Source organism: Condylura cristata, unplaced genomic scaffold (assembly GCF_000260355.1).
Source record: "Condylura cristata isolate star-nosed mole 26May11 unplaced genomic scaffold, ConCri1.0 scaffold00002, whole genome shotgun sequence".
Lineage (NCBI taxonomy): Eukaryota > Metazoa > Chordata > Mammalia > Eulipotyphla > Talpidae > Condylura > Condylura cristata.
Window position 1 is genome coordinate 11,884,533 of NW_004567103.1, and position 16,033 is coordinate 11,900,565.

At 54.2% G+C, this 16,033-nt stretch overlaps 1 protein-coding gene across 1 annotated transcript in view; it reads right to left on the bottom strand.

Moving 5' to 3' along the window:
• Positions 1-13,266: 13,266 nt before the first annotated feature.
• Positions 13,267-16,033, bottom strand: part of STK11IP (serine/threonine kinase 11 interacting protein) — a 15,619-nt gene continuing 12,852 nt past the window's right edge. The window contains exons 20-25 of the mRNA XM_004674249.2: positions 15,606-15,703; positions 15,338-15,516; positions 15,062-15,143; positions 14,849-14,919; positions 14,194-14,432; positions 13,267-13,571 (exon numbers count right to left, since the gene is read on the bottom strand). Of these exons, the coding sequence (XP_004674306.1) occupies positions 13,422-13,571; positions 14,194-14,432; positions 14,849-14,919; positions 15,062-15,143; positions 15,338-15,516; positions 15,606-15,703 (819 nt within the window). The 3' untranslated portion in view covers positions 13,267-13,421. The remainder of the gene's footprint in view (positions 13,572-14,193; positions 14,433-14,848; positions 14,920-15,061; positions 15,144-15,337; positions 15,517-15,605; positions 15,704-16,033) is intronic.

A 16,033-nucleotide genomic window follows, 5' to 3' on the forward strand; every position in this document is an offset into this window, starting at 1 on the left:
CCCCTTCTCCGTGCGCCCCACGCTTTGCTGACGGGGGTGCACGGCCCTGCCTTCCCACAATCCCCCAAATTATTCACTCCCCCACCTCGCTGCTCAAGAGTCCTGGAGGTAACACCCTCCCCACCCACCCCACCCCCAGACACTAGCCCCTCCAACCTTGGGCACTGAGCTCACAGACCCAGGGTCGCACCCACCACCCCCTTCCGTGCCAACAGAGCCCCAGATGCCTGGGCTCTGCACCCAGGCACCACCCAGCATTTGACCTTGGCCCACCACCTCCTCTCCGTCTGCATCTGCCGCAGGGGGCTGGAACTGGGAATGTGCCAGGGTCCCACCCGGGTCTGAGATTCTGTGACTTAGTTTCCACATCCCCACCCTTGCCTCCCCACCCCCGACACACACACCCAGTCTCTCTCAGGTCACATCTCCTTTCCCAAGGGCAATAGTCTTTGGAAGGAACTACTGGATCCAAATTTGACATTTTGGGGTCGCCCCAAAATTATGCACCTCTCACAAAGCCAAGGGCTGTTGAGAGACAGCTGTCAAAATCACTACCCAGAACCCTAAGAAGAGCCAAACAGGACATGGGGCACACCCAGGTGGAACTGCTGGAGAGGAGTATGGGCCTGGCCTAGGCAGTGAGTGGCAGGAGAACTCGGCTGTCCCCATGGCATGCTGGCCACCCTCTCGCACTCCTGCCCTTACCTGCATCTTGGCTCAACCCAAAAGACTTCCTTCATGCTGCACAAGGGGGGGAGGGGGTCAGCCCCCTCTGCTTTGGACCAGCAACCCCCTGCCAGGCGCCCCCAGCCCCCAACACACACTCACACTCAGCCTTAGCACCACTGAAGCTCGTGAGCCGCCTTGGGCGCTGCTGGGAAGCCAGCTCAGTGCTGTGTGGAAAGTAGAGCCACAGCCATTTAAGACCCTAGCTCCCTTCACTGAAACAGAGGTGTCTGGCTTCCTCCCCTGAACGCATGTGCTCAAGAGCGTGAAACAAGAAGCTGCAGTCAGCTGTGTATAAGGAGAACATTGAACTGTGCCCCGAAATGCAGGATAAGAATCCTCCCTGCTATGGGTGAATTGTGCCGCACCCCCCAATCCACACGTTGAAGTCCTAACCTCCAGGACTTCCAGATGTGCCCTTGTTTGGAAACAGAATGGTTGCAGATGTGCCGATGAGGTCCTCCGGGAGCAGGGTGGGCTCCTTTGCCGGCGTGACTGGTGTTCTCATGAAAGAGGAAAGTTGGACACAGATGTGCACTCTAGAAGGACGCCGTGAGAAGGTTGGAGTCAGCCTGCACCAGCCAAGAACCGACCAGAAGCTGAGCCAGGGCCTGGAGCAGAGACTTCCCTGAAGCTGCAGAGGGAACGGGCCCTGCCAGATGCTCGGTCTCAGCCCCAGACCCTGTCTGCTAGCCTGTGAAGTCAGACAACAGCTCCTCTAATACCCACGCGGCTTTCAGAGGGTCTTGCCAACCTGGGACCCCCATGAACTGGACCCTGTACACTGATGCATCAAGGCACCCTAAGACTCATCCTCTGCCATTGTCCCTCCCTAGGCAGTTCACTGAGCAAAGGGGCTCCTCTCTGGGGTCCTCAGACCCTCATCTCCTCCCAGTTGGGATCTCCCCACCATTAGCAGCTTTGGTCTCTCCCTTGAGAGCCATTTCCTCTCCACCCCAGGGCTCTGGATGATGTAGTTAAATCTCCATCAAAGGATGTTTAGATATCCCTTCATGTCTACTTCCAGGGTGGGGGTGCAGATGCTCACAGACACCACTCGTTCGTTCCAGGCCATCCTGTTAGGTGTCCATGTATGTTTCATCCTTCCATTGCATTGTGGAGGTGTTTCCATTATTATATTAGTGTTCTGGTGATATAGCTGGTCATCATTCCCAGTTCTCTATTCTTCCCCAACAGACCACCTAATAGTCATTATTTTTTTAAAGATTTCTTTATTTGTGCACACAGAGCTGGGGTACAGGCCAAAGGTGCAGGGGCAGTGTGAGAGGAGTCACCAGAGGCAGAGTGGGGAGCAGAACAGGCAGACCGACAAAGTACACTGCTGAGGGGAGCAGCGGGTGGGTCAGGAGAGGTCTGCCGTGCCATGTGGGTCACTTCCCAGGTCAAGGATTGGGGATCGAACTTGTGCAGCTGCAACTAGCTTCTAGTGCTTCGCTTTAACCCGTCATGCCATCAGGGAGGGCCCAGTCATTTTTTTTTTCCCCTAGCTGCACTGAGCTGTGCCAATATCAAGTTGCTAGGAGAAAGCATGTGAAAGATTGACTCATTAGCCAGTCTGGGGAGTCCCAGGCTCTCCATTCACTATGTCACTCCCCACCTTTAACCGTAATAACACGATAACTTCATCACATCCTTAAATTTAGAAAGTCTTTTCCAGCTTACAAGTCACTCCAAGGTAGAGCATCTAAATCCCATTTGACAGGGGAGAAAAATGAAGCTCAGAAAGTTTAACATTTGAGACTCATGGGAGACCAGATACAGACAGCATAGCCGAGAGTGGAAATCAAGCATTTCCGGCTTCGTGTCTGTCTAGCCCCATATACCACGGCGTCTTTGCCCCAAGCCACCCTGAGTTGATGCCCTGCAAATGTTAAACCTTCCACAACAAGCACCCAACCTGAAATGTACTACCCCTTCCCAGACTAACTACTAAAGGAGACATCTCTGCTGTAGAGGCCAGACTGGAGGAGTGGTAAGCACGAGACCTCGAGAGCCAAGTGGCCTGAGTTCATTCCCCAGCTGTGCCACTCCATCACTGTGTGACCTTGAGCAAATTCTGTGTCCTCCATGGGCCTCCCAGTCCCCATTTGTAAAACAGCAATACTAAGGGGCTGTCAAGAGAAAGAAATGAACGAGTCCATCTGTGTAAAGCGCTTGGGACGGTGCCTGGCACTTGGTATTCGTAACATTAACTGGTTTCACGACTGGCACAAGTCAAAGAGACACAGCACCAGAAGCCCTCGGGCAACTTCCCGAAAATGATGACATGCACACACGTGGAGTGGGAACTGACCTGCCTTTGTAGGGGCAGTGAGTCTTCCAGTCACACTGAGCATAACGACCATACAAAGTCCGTGCAGATGGAACTGGAGGGGTTTTGCCCTCTACCAGGGTAGATGCCCACACTCCGTGGCCAATGGAACAGGCTTTGCACTTATAACCCTAACTCAGCAGACTGAAGAGGGAGGGGGTCAGGTAGTCCCAGGTTGTTACACTGTCCAGGAATGTCCCTTTGCCAAAAGAGTCCCCTCCCTGCTCTCCAGAGCAGCATCACAGGCAAATTGCTATTGAATAGCCACAGCGTGAGGACAAGCTTATTCTTTTTTAACATTTATTTATTATTTATGCATACAAGAACTGGGGTGCAGGCCAGAGGTGCGGGGGGGGTGAGAGGATTCACCAGAGAAACAGAGTGGGGAGCAGAACAGGTGGGTTGATGGAAGTCCACTGCTGAGGGGAGCAGTGGGTGAGACAGGAGAGAGCTGCTGAGCCATGTGGGCCAATGCCTGGCGGGGGATTGAACTCGTGCTGAAGCAGCTGCCGATAGCTTCATAGTGCTGAGTGAGGCTTAACTCCCTCGCCACGAGGGAGGCCTAAGCAGACCTTACTTTCATAAGTGATGGACAGGTAGCGCAGCACTGTGAAGATGCATAGATGTATAGAGATACTACATTAAAAAAAAAGTTCAGGCCCTCCCAGGTGGCGCAGCGGGTTAAAGCACAGCACTGAGAAGCTAAAGCCACTTCCACATGAGTTCGATTCCCGCCTGCCCCGGAGGTGACCACATGGCGCGGCAGACCTCTCCTGACCCGCCCGCTGCTCCCCTCAGCAGTGTACTTCGTCGATCTGCCTGTTCTGCTCCCCACTCTGTCTCTGGTGAAGCCTCTCGCCGCCCCTGAGCCTCTGGCCTGTACCCCAGTTCTGTATGCACAAATAAATAAATCTTAAAAAAAAAAGTTCAACGCTTGACTCAAAGAAGTCTTCAGTAAGTGCCACCCATCATTGCCTACTGCTGTTCTTCCACAGGGGCTTAACCCATCATAGCACACATGTCCCTCAGGGAACCGGGACTCAGCTTCAAGGGCAGCACCACCAGCCCAGAGACTCCCCACCCTGCAGAGTCCACCTCTGGGCTCCAGATGTGCAGGTGCATTTGGGGCTAGGATGACGTTTTGCACGTGAATCGTGTCCTTTCACTCTGCTCCCCCAGTCCCACCAGGGCAGGTAGCAGAAATCCTGCAAGCCCTCTGCCTCTTGCATCAGAGCAACCTGATGACAACCTACCTGTTGTCATCAGAGCCAGCCTGTCGCCAGGAGGGAAAAGCAGGGGAACAACAATAATGTCAGTGGGAAGCTGGGTGGGGATGGAAGAGAGGAGCAGACTCTCCAGTCAGAAAAGCAGGAGTTTCCCTTGGAATGGGGGGGGGGGGGCATCAGTGAGTCCTGCCTGCCCCGTGGCATGGAGGCTTGAGCTAACAGGACCATTGAAAATGTTGGAACGGCCTATTTCATGCATGCCCCAGCGTGTAAGCTGAGACCCACACATCATCCCACGCTCCACGCCAGGTGCCGGGCAGTGACCAGCAGAGTTCCTGCCTTGGGGCAACTTACAGACAGCACATCTGCTAACACATCCATTTTTAATTACAAAATGTAGCTGATGCCATGGAGGGAAAGCACAGTTTCAGAAAACATTCAGGTGCGTAGCTGGGAGGTGTTCTCCAGGGCAAGATTAAGCAAAGGTGGGAAGGTATAAAAGAATCAGCCCTGCCTTGAAGGGGCTGAGGGGCGGCGGGGGCAGGGAGGCACATTTGAGCAGAAAGATCACTTTGGGGAAGACCTCATGGGGAAAGAAGAGGGTCAGTGTGGACACTGGGGTGCTGAGGGTGTGAGTAATGCTGCTCTCATGCTCAGGATGTGGTAGCCCGGGAGTGGGTGCGGGAGAGGACACATATAGAAAGAACGAGAGGGTGTATCAGGGTGGGCAGTGAGAAGGGCCCAGAGCAACAGGGTTGGAGGAAAGAGAGAAAGGCCCTGAGCCTTGCTTTGTCCTGCCGCAAGGGTGAGGATGTCAGTGAAATCGGCAGTGGCCCCCGGGGGGATTCTCCTGCTCTAAACCCACCTCCCTTCAGGGCCCAGTCCTGGGCCCCCTCACCCACTCCCTCCCTGGACCGAAAGCTCCTTGAAAGCAGGTAGTCTGATTCCCCCCCAGTCCACCCTGCCTTATCTCGGAGCCTGGAACACTTGACCAGCTCATTAAATGCCTGTGGGCTTGAAGGCAAATGCACAAGTAATTATAGCAACTAATAAACTGAAGAATGTTTTTGTGAAGGACAGAGGAGTCACGGGGTCCAAGATGATCAAATGACAGAGGATGGGCCAGAAAACAACAGGCCACAGCTTGCTCACATCCGCAGAGGGGCCTGGGCAGAAGTGCAGGCAGCCTCCTGATGACAAGGCACCAGGCAGCAAGCAGGTGTGCAAACAGGCAGGTGTCAGGGCCACATTTATTTATGGCATTATGGTGACACAGCACTTCTGCGTTCATTATGGCACTGAGCAGTGTGACTAGGCAAGGAACTGGTTAGCCTCATCCCCAGGCTGGAGGTGCAGGCACCAGGGATCAGCAAGGTTACTTGCTTGTGGTTAAAAGTTAAGCTGCGAAACTAAGAACTCCAAAATTTAAGGTGTAAATCCTTTCTGTGTATTCTTTTTTTTTTTTTTTTTTTTGCTTGCTGTGATGGGTATTTTATTAGTTAACCTGACAGTTCGGGACATACATATAGCCAATAAGATCTTATTTCTGGGTGTTTCTCTGAGTCTATTATGAATGCTTTGGCGGTGCGTCTGGGGTGATAACATACAATTGTAGTGGTTGCTAACTCCTACGTCACATACAATGTGGTAAACAAGGACTTTTTTTTTTTTTAATTACAAAGTTTATTTTTACATCATTTTGCACATTTTTTTTGCCATCTCGATTGTAATCCCCGCGGGTTTCCCATCACCAGATCACCCCTGTGCCACCACCCTAATCTGTGTATTCTTAAGCAAGCGCCTCACCTCACAGACTTTTGAGGTGGATGCAAAATCCTGCATGTATCCCCAGCCACCCCCTGCAGAACTGCGGCTGTGTCTCCAGTCACAGGGGACCCACCTGGGCAGGGTCTTCTCTGAAACCACCTGTAGGGCCGGCCAGCCACTGGACAGCTTTACTATCATCCAGGCAGACAGGTGAAGGAGGAGTCCTGGAGCTCCTGGCTGGGCAGGCAGGGAGGCCTGGCGGCTGGCAGGCTGGTATTCTCTCTGGTGTTCACTCGTAGTCTCCACACTGGTCTCTACTGCCCCCCGCTGCAGTCCCCCACCTCTTCCTGGCCTCTGCTGCACCCTTATAGCTCAGCCTCCCGGCTCTGGGGCACCCACGCACACCTGCCCGCACCCCACTCCAAGCGCTCCCCTCAGGTGCCATGTAAGACCGCAGGTGTCAATCACAGGTGCTAAATAATGGCAGGAAGGTGGAATAAGCCCAGTCACTTCCACTTACCCTCCGCCTCCACAGTATCTTGGGAAAAGAGGAGGAAGGATGTCACCTCTTACTCCACGAAAAGTCTGAGCCCCTCTGCCACTGGCAAAGGGAGCAGGTCCCTCAAGCTGATCGGCTCCCCCTCTTCCACAGACTCGCAGGCCTCACAGACTCCCTAGGGCCTTACAAAATTTTAAATATTACTTTTGAATTATAATACGAAAGAGGGTTGAAAGATGTGTTTGAAAGAAGCTAAACCGCCTCAGCACCCCCTTGTGCTCATCTTCACACCCCACCAGCAGTTTCTGATTATTCCTCTAGAACTTACTATACAAATGTGAACGCATACCCCACCCCACCCCGTCTTTCTGCAGGAAGCGCACATCGTGTTTTGTAGTTGCAAGGAGCAAATCCTTTCTCTTCACGGCTGGCCTCAGGCCTCCACGCCAGCAAGGCCAAGGCCAGCCGATCAATAGGCACTTGTTGGAGGGGAAAGCCCAGCCGGAATGGACGAATTGATCTCCAGGGACAATCCTGGGTGTGAAAGGCAAGATCCTGCTGACTGACATCTGTGCAGTGTCAGTGGGGGAAGTGGTTCCATCTGCCACAGCCGCAGAGCGGGGAGGGCGAGGAGGCTCATCCTGGCACCTTCTCCAGGGGAGGTGAACAGCTCCTTGGCCACTTCCTGGACAGGTGGCACCACCACTTCTGTGTCCTGGGCTCACCAGACAAAAGAGCACCCCCAGGACAAAGTGGATGGAGGAGTTGGCTGAACTGTCAAAGATGCTGGGTTTTTTTTTTTTTTAAGACATTTATTTATGGGGTACAGGCCAGAGGTGCAGGGGCGATGAGAGGATTCACCAGAGACAGAATAGGGAGCAGAACAGGCAGATCGACGAAGCACACTGCTGAGGGGAGCAGCAGGCGGGTCAGGAGAGGTCTGCTGCGCCATGTGGGTCAGCTCCGGGGCCGGGGATCCAACTCGCACTGAGGTAGCTGAGGCTGCGGCCAGCTTGCAGTGCTGCATCCTAACCCGCTGCGCCACGGTGGGGGTGGGGGAGGCAGTCAAAGATGGTTTTAAGCACAAAGAAATGGAAAGAAGCTCCCCTTTCCACGGCCCCAGATCTCAAGCTGCTTTGAAATCACCCTAAGAGGGCTGGAGACTATGCCGCAGGGTGTGCACGCTGACCTGCGGAGGTTTCTGGGAAAGGGCTTGGAAACGCAGCCCCCAGGAAGGGCAGCAGTGGGCAGGAGGTGAGGAAGGCCTTCCCCTGGACCAGTACTGGCTCTCACTTGCAGGCAGTGCAAAATCACCAATGAGGAAGGGGGTGTGCACACTGCCACGAAAGTGGACTAGTATTTTTGGGAAGTTTTAATTTGCGTCAATTAAAAATTCAGGCCAGCTCCAAGCAAAACCGAAGTAGGTGAACTTATTTTCTGCAACCTCTCCTGTTCTTTCTGGGCCCCTGCCCCCTTTCACTGGCCTGACACCCAGGGGCCTCCAACCCTGCCAGCATTTCCCAAATGGTCAGTTCCAAGTCACACACCATTTCCTTCCCTTCTCCTGCCAGGCCAGACCAGGGCCCAGCCCGGAGGGAAGAGGCCAGGCAGCCTCGCAAGACAACAGGAGCCCTGTCCCTGGGGCCTGAGCCTGGCCTGCCAGGTCTGGGTGCTGTCTATACCAGAGGGGTTTCTCGAGCTCATTGGCTGGCTCCTGTCTCCTGATCCAAGAAATGGGAGGCACCTGGGAAAGCAGCTGTGTTCGCCCCTGCAGGGACCGGGTAAGTGCTCCCCATGCCACAGTGGGCAGATACCCACTCAGATGTCCCTTATCCATCTTTTTTTTTAAACATTATTCTGCAGAGTCAGAGTTTATTAAATTATGATGGAGATCTTAGAAATAAAATGTGATATTCTCATATTCATAAGATACAGATAGTATTTTTTATAACAGTTTATTTTTACATCATTTTGTACATTTTTTTTCCCATCTCAATTGTAATCCCCGCAGGTTTCCCATCACCAAGTCACCCGTGTGCCCTCACCATAATCCCTTGCATTTCCCTCCCCACCCCCCCGTTTTTGATCCCATTCCCCACTCCACCCCCACAAAATGTCTCTGGTATATGGCTGTTCATTATTCTTGTTATTTTCTCGCCTGGTCCACTATACTCCTGCTAAGAGTGAAACCATCCGGTATTTTTCTTTCTTTCTGGCTTATCTCACTAAGCATGATCTTTTCCAGCTCCATCCACGTTGCTGCAAAAGACATGTGTTTCTCTTTTTGGTTGTTGAGTAATATTCCATTGTATATATGTACCACATCTTTTTAACCCAGTCATCTACTTTTGGGCATTTGGGCTGCTTCCATGTTTTTCCAATTGTAAATAAAGCAGCAATAAACATGGGGGTGCAGGTATCTTTTTCAATCAGTGTTTTTGTGTCTTTTGGGTGGATACCTAGGAGTGGGATTGCTGGGTCATAGGGAAGCTCCATGTTTAGCAGTTTGAGGAACCTCCAGACAGTTTTCCATAGTGGTTGTACTAGCAGTGCAGGAGAGTTCCTTTTTCTCCACATCAGATGTCCCTTATCCATCTTTAAGGGAGCTTCAAACACTGGCACCACCCCCTCTTCCCCCAGTCCTGGCCCAGAAGTGGCAACTGCTTTCATGGGGGGTGAGCAGGGACCCCTCTTGCCCTGACATGTTCTAGTGGGCTGTGTGAGCGAGGACCTGTGTCCATTCACTCTGCCAAGTGCACTCAGTGTACGTAACAATAGGTGAGGACCATGTACCAGGTAAACGGAGCAGCTAGACTCTAGGGCCACCTCATTTTCCTCCAAGGTTTCCTTGCCCACATGTGAATCATATTGCTCCAAAAAGTGCCTGGGAGCCTGAGCACGGGGCCTGTGCTCCTATAACTGTGGACACTGGGGCTGAGAGGCCAGAGAAACAAGGCGAGCAGATCTGTTGAGTACAGACGCTAGGGCTGGGAGATCATTACGAGAGCTAGAAGAGGGGAGCCAGGGAGAGCATGGAGGCCGGAGGGGCTGGGAGGCTTGGTTGCTGCAGGCCCCCCTGCCAGTCCGCTGGCTACCTGTGCCTGGTCCCTGCTTCAGCACTAAAGGCTGTCAAATCACCTCAGGGTGCCTATTCCTTATCCCTTTGCCTGAGACTGGTTTGCCTGATACCATGTTTCAGCAGGTGCTCATAGGGCTGCCCTAACCAGCCTGGCAGCCTTCCCCGCCTGGGTTGCCTGGGTCCCCGAGGTCTTGTTCTTTGGTCCCCCCCCAGCCCCCCCAGAATCCGAGGTCTCTCTGCTCTACTTCAGGTCACTGGTGAGAGGCCTGGGGTTTTGGGTCCTCCAGCATGGACCCATCATTCCTGGCCCAGAGTATGCAGAGGGCTGGCTGAGTCAGGGGTAGAGATGGGTCCTGAAGGGGGCGGGCTAAGTCCTCTCCAGCCTCCAGCCTGGTCCTCAGGGTCCACCCTGGACTTCACCAAAACGACGCTTTCCAGGGAGGCCTGCCCACATTATCAGAATGCACCCCTCCCCTAGATCAAAGGGCCTCAAGTAGGGAAAAGGCCTGTCAGAAGCCTCCTGCTCACTAGGTCCAAACCTTCCAGCCTCTTCCATGTTGACCTTTCCAATAGTCATGGTTGGAAATTCCAGAATCCTGGCAGTCCCCCAAACTCAGGAATGCAAAATGTAATTTTCTCTGTAACTCAATCCCTGTAATGAAACCCTGTTTCTAACCACCAGGAAAGTTAAACTGGAAACATTAAAGTATACTCAGCCCAAGCCGATTTCAACTCAATGTAAAGTCTAACTTGGTCACAGCCCCCCTTCTCCTGAGGCAAGGCCTCCCCTTCTCTTGTGTGACCCCAACACCCTTGCCAGCATGTTCTCACTGACTTCTGTGCCCCCTGGGGCACACAGGGTCTCCTGAGTCACCCCGCTTCCAGTCAAGAGTATTGTGGGCAGCTGTCCCCAGTCCATGCAGCCAGATCCTTCCAAATGGCCGCCTCCATCTGTCCTGCTGGCACAGGGAGCCTCCGACAGTCCCCCCTAATTCCAAACATGGAACAAGGCACAATCCAGAAAACTGCTCTTCTCTAAAATCCCTCCCCTCTTCCCACTCCAGAGGTCTTCATCTGTGTATGGACCCTTCAAAGCCCTTACTGCTTAACCCGTTCACTCAAAGCCTAACAACCCACATCGGCTTTTCAGTTCAGCTGGGAAAGGTGAAATCACCCTGAATTAGCACTCGGTCTAACATCTCACCATGCCCTGGGGAAAAGAGAGGTTCTAAATGCAGTGGAGCTGGGCCCACATGTCCTGGGACAAATCTAGGGTATCTGGGGGAGCCCCCGTTCAGGTCACCATGGGCAATGCTTCCTCACAGCAGAGGCCCACCCACTGCAAGAAGTGGGAGGCTGTGTGGCCCAGTGGGAGGCTGACAGCCCGGGCGCTGAGGTCAAACAAGCCTGGGCCCGCCAGGTCTCTTCCACTTGCTGACGTGGTCTTGAACAAGTCATTTCACTCTCTAAGTCTCAATTCCCTCACCTGTGACAAGATGCCACCCAGGGCCCTCCTTGGTGTGCAATGGGTTAAAGTGCAGCACTATGAAGCTATCTGTAGCCACTGCAGCACAAGTTCGACCCCCAGCCAGGGAGCTGACCCATATGGCGCAGCAGACCTCTCCTGTCTCACCAGCTCTCCTCAGCATTGTATTTCAGTAGATTTGCCTGTTCTGCTCCCCACTCTGTCTCTGGTGAGTCCACTCACGCCCCACACCTCTGGCCTGTACTCCAGTTCTTGTATGCATAAATAAATAAATCTTTAAAAAAAAAAAAGATGCCACCCAACTCTTGGACCCCTAGGAGAAGCAGACAGCAGCAAGCCCTTGGTTCAGCACCTAGCATGTAAATACTCTGCAGGTAAGTCGCTCCTTAGCACCCAACATTACCCAAGCACAACTTGACCAGCACAGCTTTGAGGCGCAAGGGCAGCCTGAGGTGACCGCTTCAGGGTCTCTCTACAGAAACACATGGGGCCGCCACAACCCCTGCCCCATTGTTTGCACTTGGGTGCAGGAATCAGCCCTCTGCTCAGGATGGCTCAGGCCTGATGAGGTCTTGTGTAGTTAGGACACTTTCATTACTTAGTTCCAATTAGCTTATGTCAAAAAAAAAATTAGCTTAAGTCAAAAAAAATAAAAAAAAAGAGGGCTGTGCTTTAGCTCACATAAACCTACATAAATCTACTGTCAGCCACACTGGACCCAGGACTCGAGCCCCACCGCTCAGCTGCCCTCCTCCCTCCAGCTTCTGCTCTCAAGAAAGCTTTCCCTCATGCCAGGCAGCTCCGAGGAATCCTCTCAGCAACCCTCATGGGGGAAAACTTGCCTCTTTCTGGGATCTCATCCTCTACTATCTCACACAGCCTCCTATTCAGTTTCTAAAGAATCACTCAGACTTTCTACTATCTAGCCTTTAGATATGGAAATTCACCCAAGTCGCCTATTCAGAGCTAATCAGGTTTTCTACTGTCTAGACTTCAAAGGAATTCACATAAGCTTTCTAACTAGTTCTTCAAAATTCTACTATCTAGTCTTTAGATAAAGAAATTCACCCAAGTCTCCTAGTCAGAGCTACTTTAGTATTCTACCGTCTAGACTTCAAGGACATTCACTTAAACTTTCTAACAAGTTTTTCAAAGAACTTTACTGTAATTTGATTTACAAGAAATTTCCTCTTCCTGCCCTCACTTTACTTCACCCCCTAGGATGTCTCAATGAGGATGTAAGTAGTAGATAAGGTTTAAGGGACTTCATTTTGGTTCATCTTCACTGTGATAAATATATTAGTCTTAAACTTTGTGCATCTATGTACCTGTTTTAACCTTGATAGATTGATTTTAAAAATGTTATAATCTCAACTAAAGGTCAAAACGACCCCAGACTATTCTTAGAAAAAAGGTGATTGTGACCTCAGCCCATTTCATATGCTAATGTCATCCACACTGCTTGCTTGAAGTGTATAAAGTAAACCTCTGCTGAATCCAGAGCAGGGAGACTTGCACCCAACTCCCATTCCCGTGTCTTCCTCGTATCCGCTCCCCTTTCTTCCCTTTTCTAGGAATCTCCGCTCACCGACAACACTCCCACCTTGAGACTCTGCCTGTTCTGCCCCCCAATAATCCGTGATCGGGGACAGAGTCTCCGACACTACAGTGCACCAAAAACAGCCAAATTGGGCCTTGGTGGGTCAAGTCAAAGCAGCCGGCTGAGCATCTTGACCCAACTGCTGCAGAGAGGTCAAGGAGTGGGCGTGGTCCAACCAAGACTGAGACTGAGAAGAGAAGCCAGGAGCGGCAACTGCCACCACCCTCTCCCCAGACACCCTCTTCCATTCTGTTCATTCCCCAGGGGCTGAGCACCTCATTAGTCCCCAATGGCAACTGGAGAGCATGGGACTCTAACTGGCCCAAAGCAGGCAACTTCCCTGCCAGGCTGCATGCCAGGTACTGCTGGCTGAGGCCAGAGGCCCTGGGTCAGGAGCCTGCTTGACCCCGCAGTCTGGGACAGGCTGGGCTGGAGGCTGGTCTCACCACATAAGCAAGGCTGCCCCTTGAGGAAGAGCTTTGGTTCTGTGTCAAGGGGAGGACGGACAGGCCTCGTGAGTGACACACTACATCACACCAGGACACCTGCAATGCAGCCACTTTATTAATACCTGAGGAAAGTGCAGGAGACAGTCCTACTGACCACTCGGCTGTCCCCATGCCGGATCTCCCACTTCTCGGTCCTGCCCAGGGCCCACAGGTCACGGGGGGCCTCACGGGCCCAGGCCGGGGCCAGTGGCGAGGCCTCACCGGTCGAGGTCTAGAGTCTCTTGGGTCAAGGTCCGGAGTCCAATGGAAAACAGCTCCTCCCAGGGCTCCCGGATCCAGGCCAGCAGGGCCGTCAGCTGCTCGGGACACACAACTCGAAGTGCCCAGACACTCTCCAGCCGGGATACCTGGCAGCCACGAGGGAACGCATACTCAGCGGGTCACACAGAGCAAGGAGGGGTGTCTCCGGAGGAGGGGGGGCGCCCCTGCGAGGCTCATGGCCGCCTCCTCTCCCAAGCCTGTGTCACTCCCCATGAGAGATCCTGACTTGGTGCTTTTCAGACGGAGCCTGGTCAGCACTTACTGAAGCTCCCAGTGGGCTTCCCCATTCGGCATCTTGTTGCTTTAACCCCCCCCCCCCCCGTTCCCCAGAACACGTTCTAGAGTTGACCCCAAGGACTGCTTGGGGTTCAGCTCCTGGCACTACCACCTGCGACCTGTGCGAGCCAGCGAACAGCCCCAAGCCTCGGGCCCTGCCGTGTAACAGGACCGGCTCCATGGAGGTCAAGACGAAGTGGCCGGCACACGGGCCAGTCCCACACACCGGAAGCCTCTGGTGCCTCACTCAGCGTCCCCACCCACAGGGCTGGGCTTCAGGTTGGGGCGTCATTCCCGCCCACAGCTGCCTCCCTCTCTACCTATGGCTTGTCCAGCCGAGGGAACCGCCCAGTTCACTGGACCCCAGTCTCTGTCCCTCTCACTACCCCCAGTTCCGAGCCTGCCTAGACCCAGCACCGACACCGTGCTCACCTCGTCGTAGAAGATGAGCCGCAGGTCCTCAGGGGCAGAGCGGTAGAGCAGCACGGAGCTCAGGCTGCTGAGGGGCTGCTGCTCCCGGACTCGCACGGCAGGGCCCAGGCCTGAGGCCTCCGAGGCTTCGCCGCAGGCTGAGGGGGGAGGGGGCTCTGCTTCAGGCACCGCGGGGTCCTCCTCCAGTAGGTGCAGGGTGGACAGGGTCAGCAACAGGGACACAGGGCAGAGAGCAGGGCCTGGGGAGAGAGCGGAAGGCCATGAGGAGCCCCGACCCCTGGACCAGCGCCCCGTTCTGTTCGGAAAAGAGAACGGCCAAGTGAGGGAGCAGCCGGGGCCCTGGGGGTCACAGCCTGCCCTTTCCGAGCGCCAGGCATCTCTAGGCCCCAAAACCACTAACCAAAGTGACCCTGCCCCCTCCCAGAAAGAAGGCTCCATTCTCGCCCCCAAGAGAATGAGGAGCAGAATGCCACAGAAAGCCTGGACGCGATGCAGTGCGTCTCAGTAACTGGGGCCCCGGCCCGCCTGACCCTCCGCAGAGGCAGGGCTGTGCCGCTGGCACGCAGGTGCTGGAAGTCCCGATCCTGGGAACTAAGAGCGGTGGAGGCACAGAGATGCCGAGAGGCTGACCGTGGCCTGGGACCAGGGACCTCACCTTCAACCAGGAACACCCGAAGGTAGAAGAACGGCGGAGGCTCCGAAGAAGAGTCTCTTTCCAGCAATGGCCTGCAGGGAAGGCGGCAGCCCCAGAGAGGGACGGTGAGCTGGGGGCAGGAAGTCCCACAGGGGCAGCCCAGGGGCTCAGGCATCAATGGGCCCGGTGTGTGGGCTCCCCAGCACCACGCCTGGCCTCATCCTCTCAGCTCACCACAGCCGGTGCTTCGGGGTCACCGCCTCCTCTGTGGCACTGACGCTGCTCCTCCGGGCTGGGGGCAACGACTGCAAGACATCTGGACAGAGCCAGGGACGGAGGCCCTCAGAGACCCCATCTCGTCTATCCAAACCCCCCACCTCCCAGCGTCTTCCCACCCCCCACAGCTCCAGTGTTCAGAAACCTCCAAAGGAAGGCGCCACGCTAGCTGTCTGTTTCCACTCGCTCCTCGCCTCCCACCCTCGTCTCTGCCTGGCCCTTCCGCTCGCTCACCAGTGAGCTCCTTGAGGAAGGCCCGACAGCGCTTGGCATCTCGGGGCAGCAGCACACAGCTGCCCGCCCCAGCCGCCCACTCCAGCCGCAGGCTCTGTCCCGCCAGGCCCAGCTCGATGCCACTCAGTTCCTGCAGGGGAACAGCCAGGGAGGGCTGTAGCCAGGTCTCCGGGGGTCCGCTGTGGAGGGACGGGCAGTGACGAGTAAATGAGTAGGGAGAGACCCATCACGAGACCCAACCCCTTCCCCGGCCACGCCCCTCTCTCACCAGATCTCTGCTGTGACTTGTAACACGTAAAGCCTGTAGTCGGACACCACCACGAGACAGGGACACTCCCCGGGGTGACCTGCCAAAACCAGCGGCACCTAACGGGGGAAGGAAGTTGCTAAGAAACAGGAAGAGAGGCTGACACAAGCTATGCAACGTCTATTGTCTGACAGATTCCGGGTAGATGGGGAAAAGCTCTGAAAATCGGACTTTCCACTGCTAGCTTGTGTTATGACCTCCCTTATTTTCTCTCTCCTGTTTATATTTCCAGTCCTCATCCGTGCCGTCTTCACAGCCCTCAGAAAGACCCACATCGAATTAAAGGCATTTCAGCTTCATTTAAAAAACAAAGAAGGGGGAGATGACACAAGCTATACAACGTCTATCGTCTGACAGATTCCGGGTAGATCGGGAAAAGCTCTGAAAAA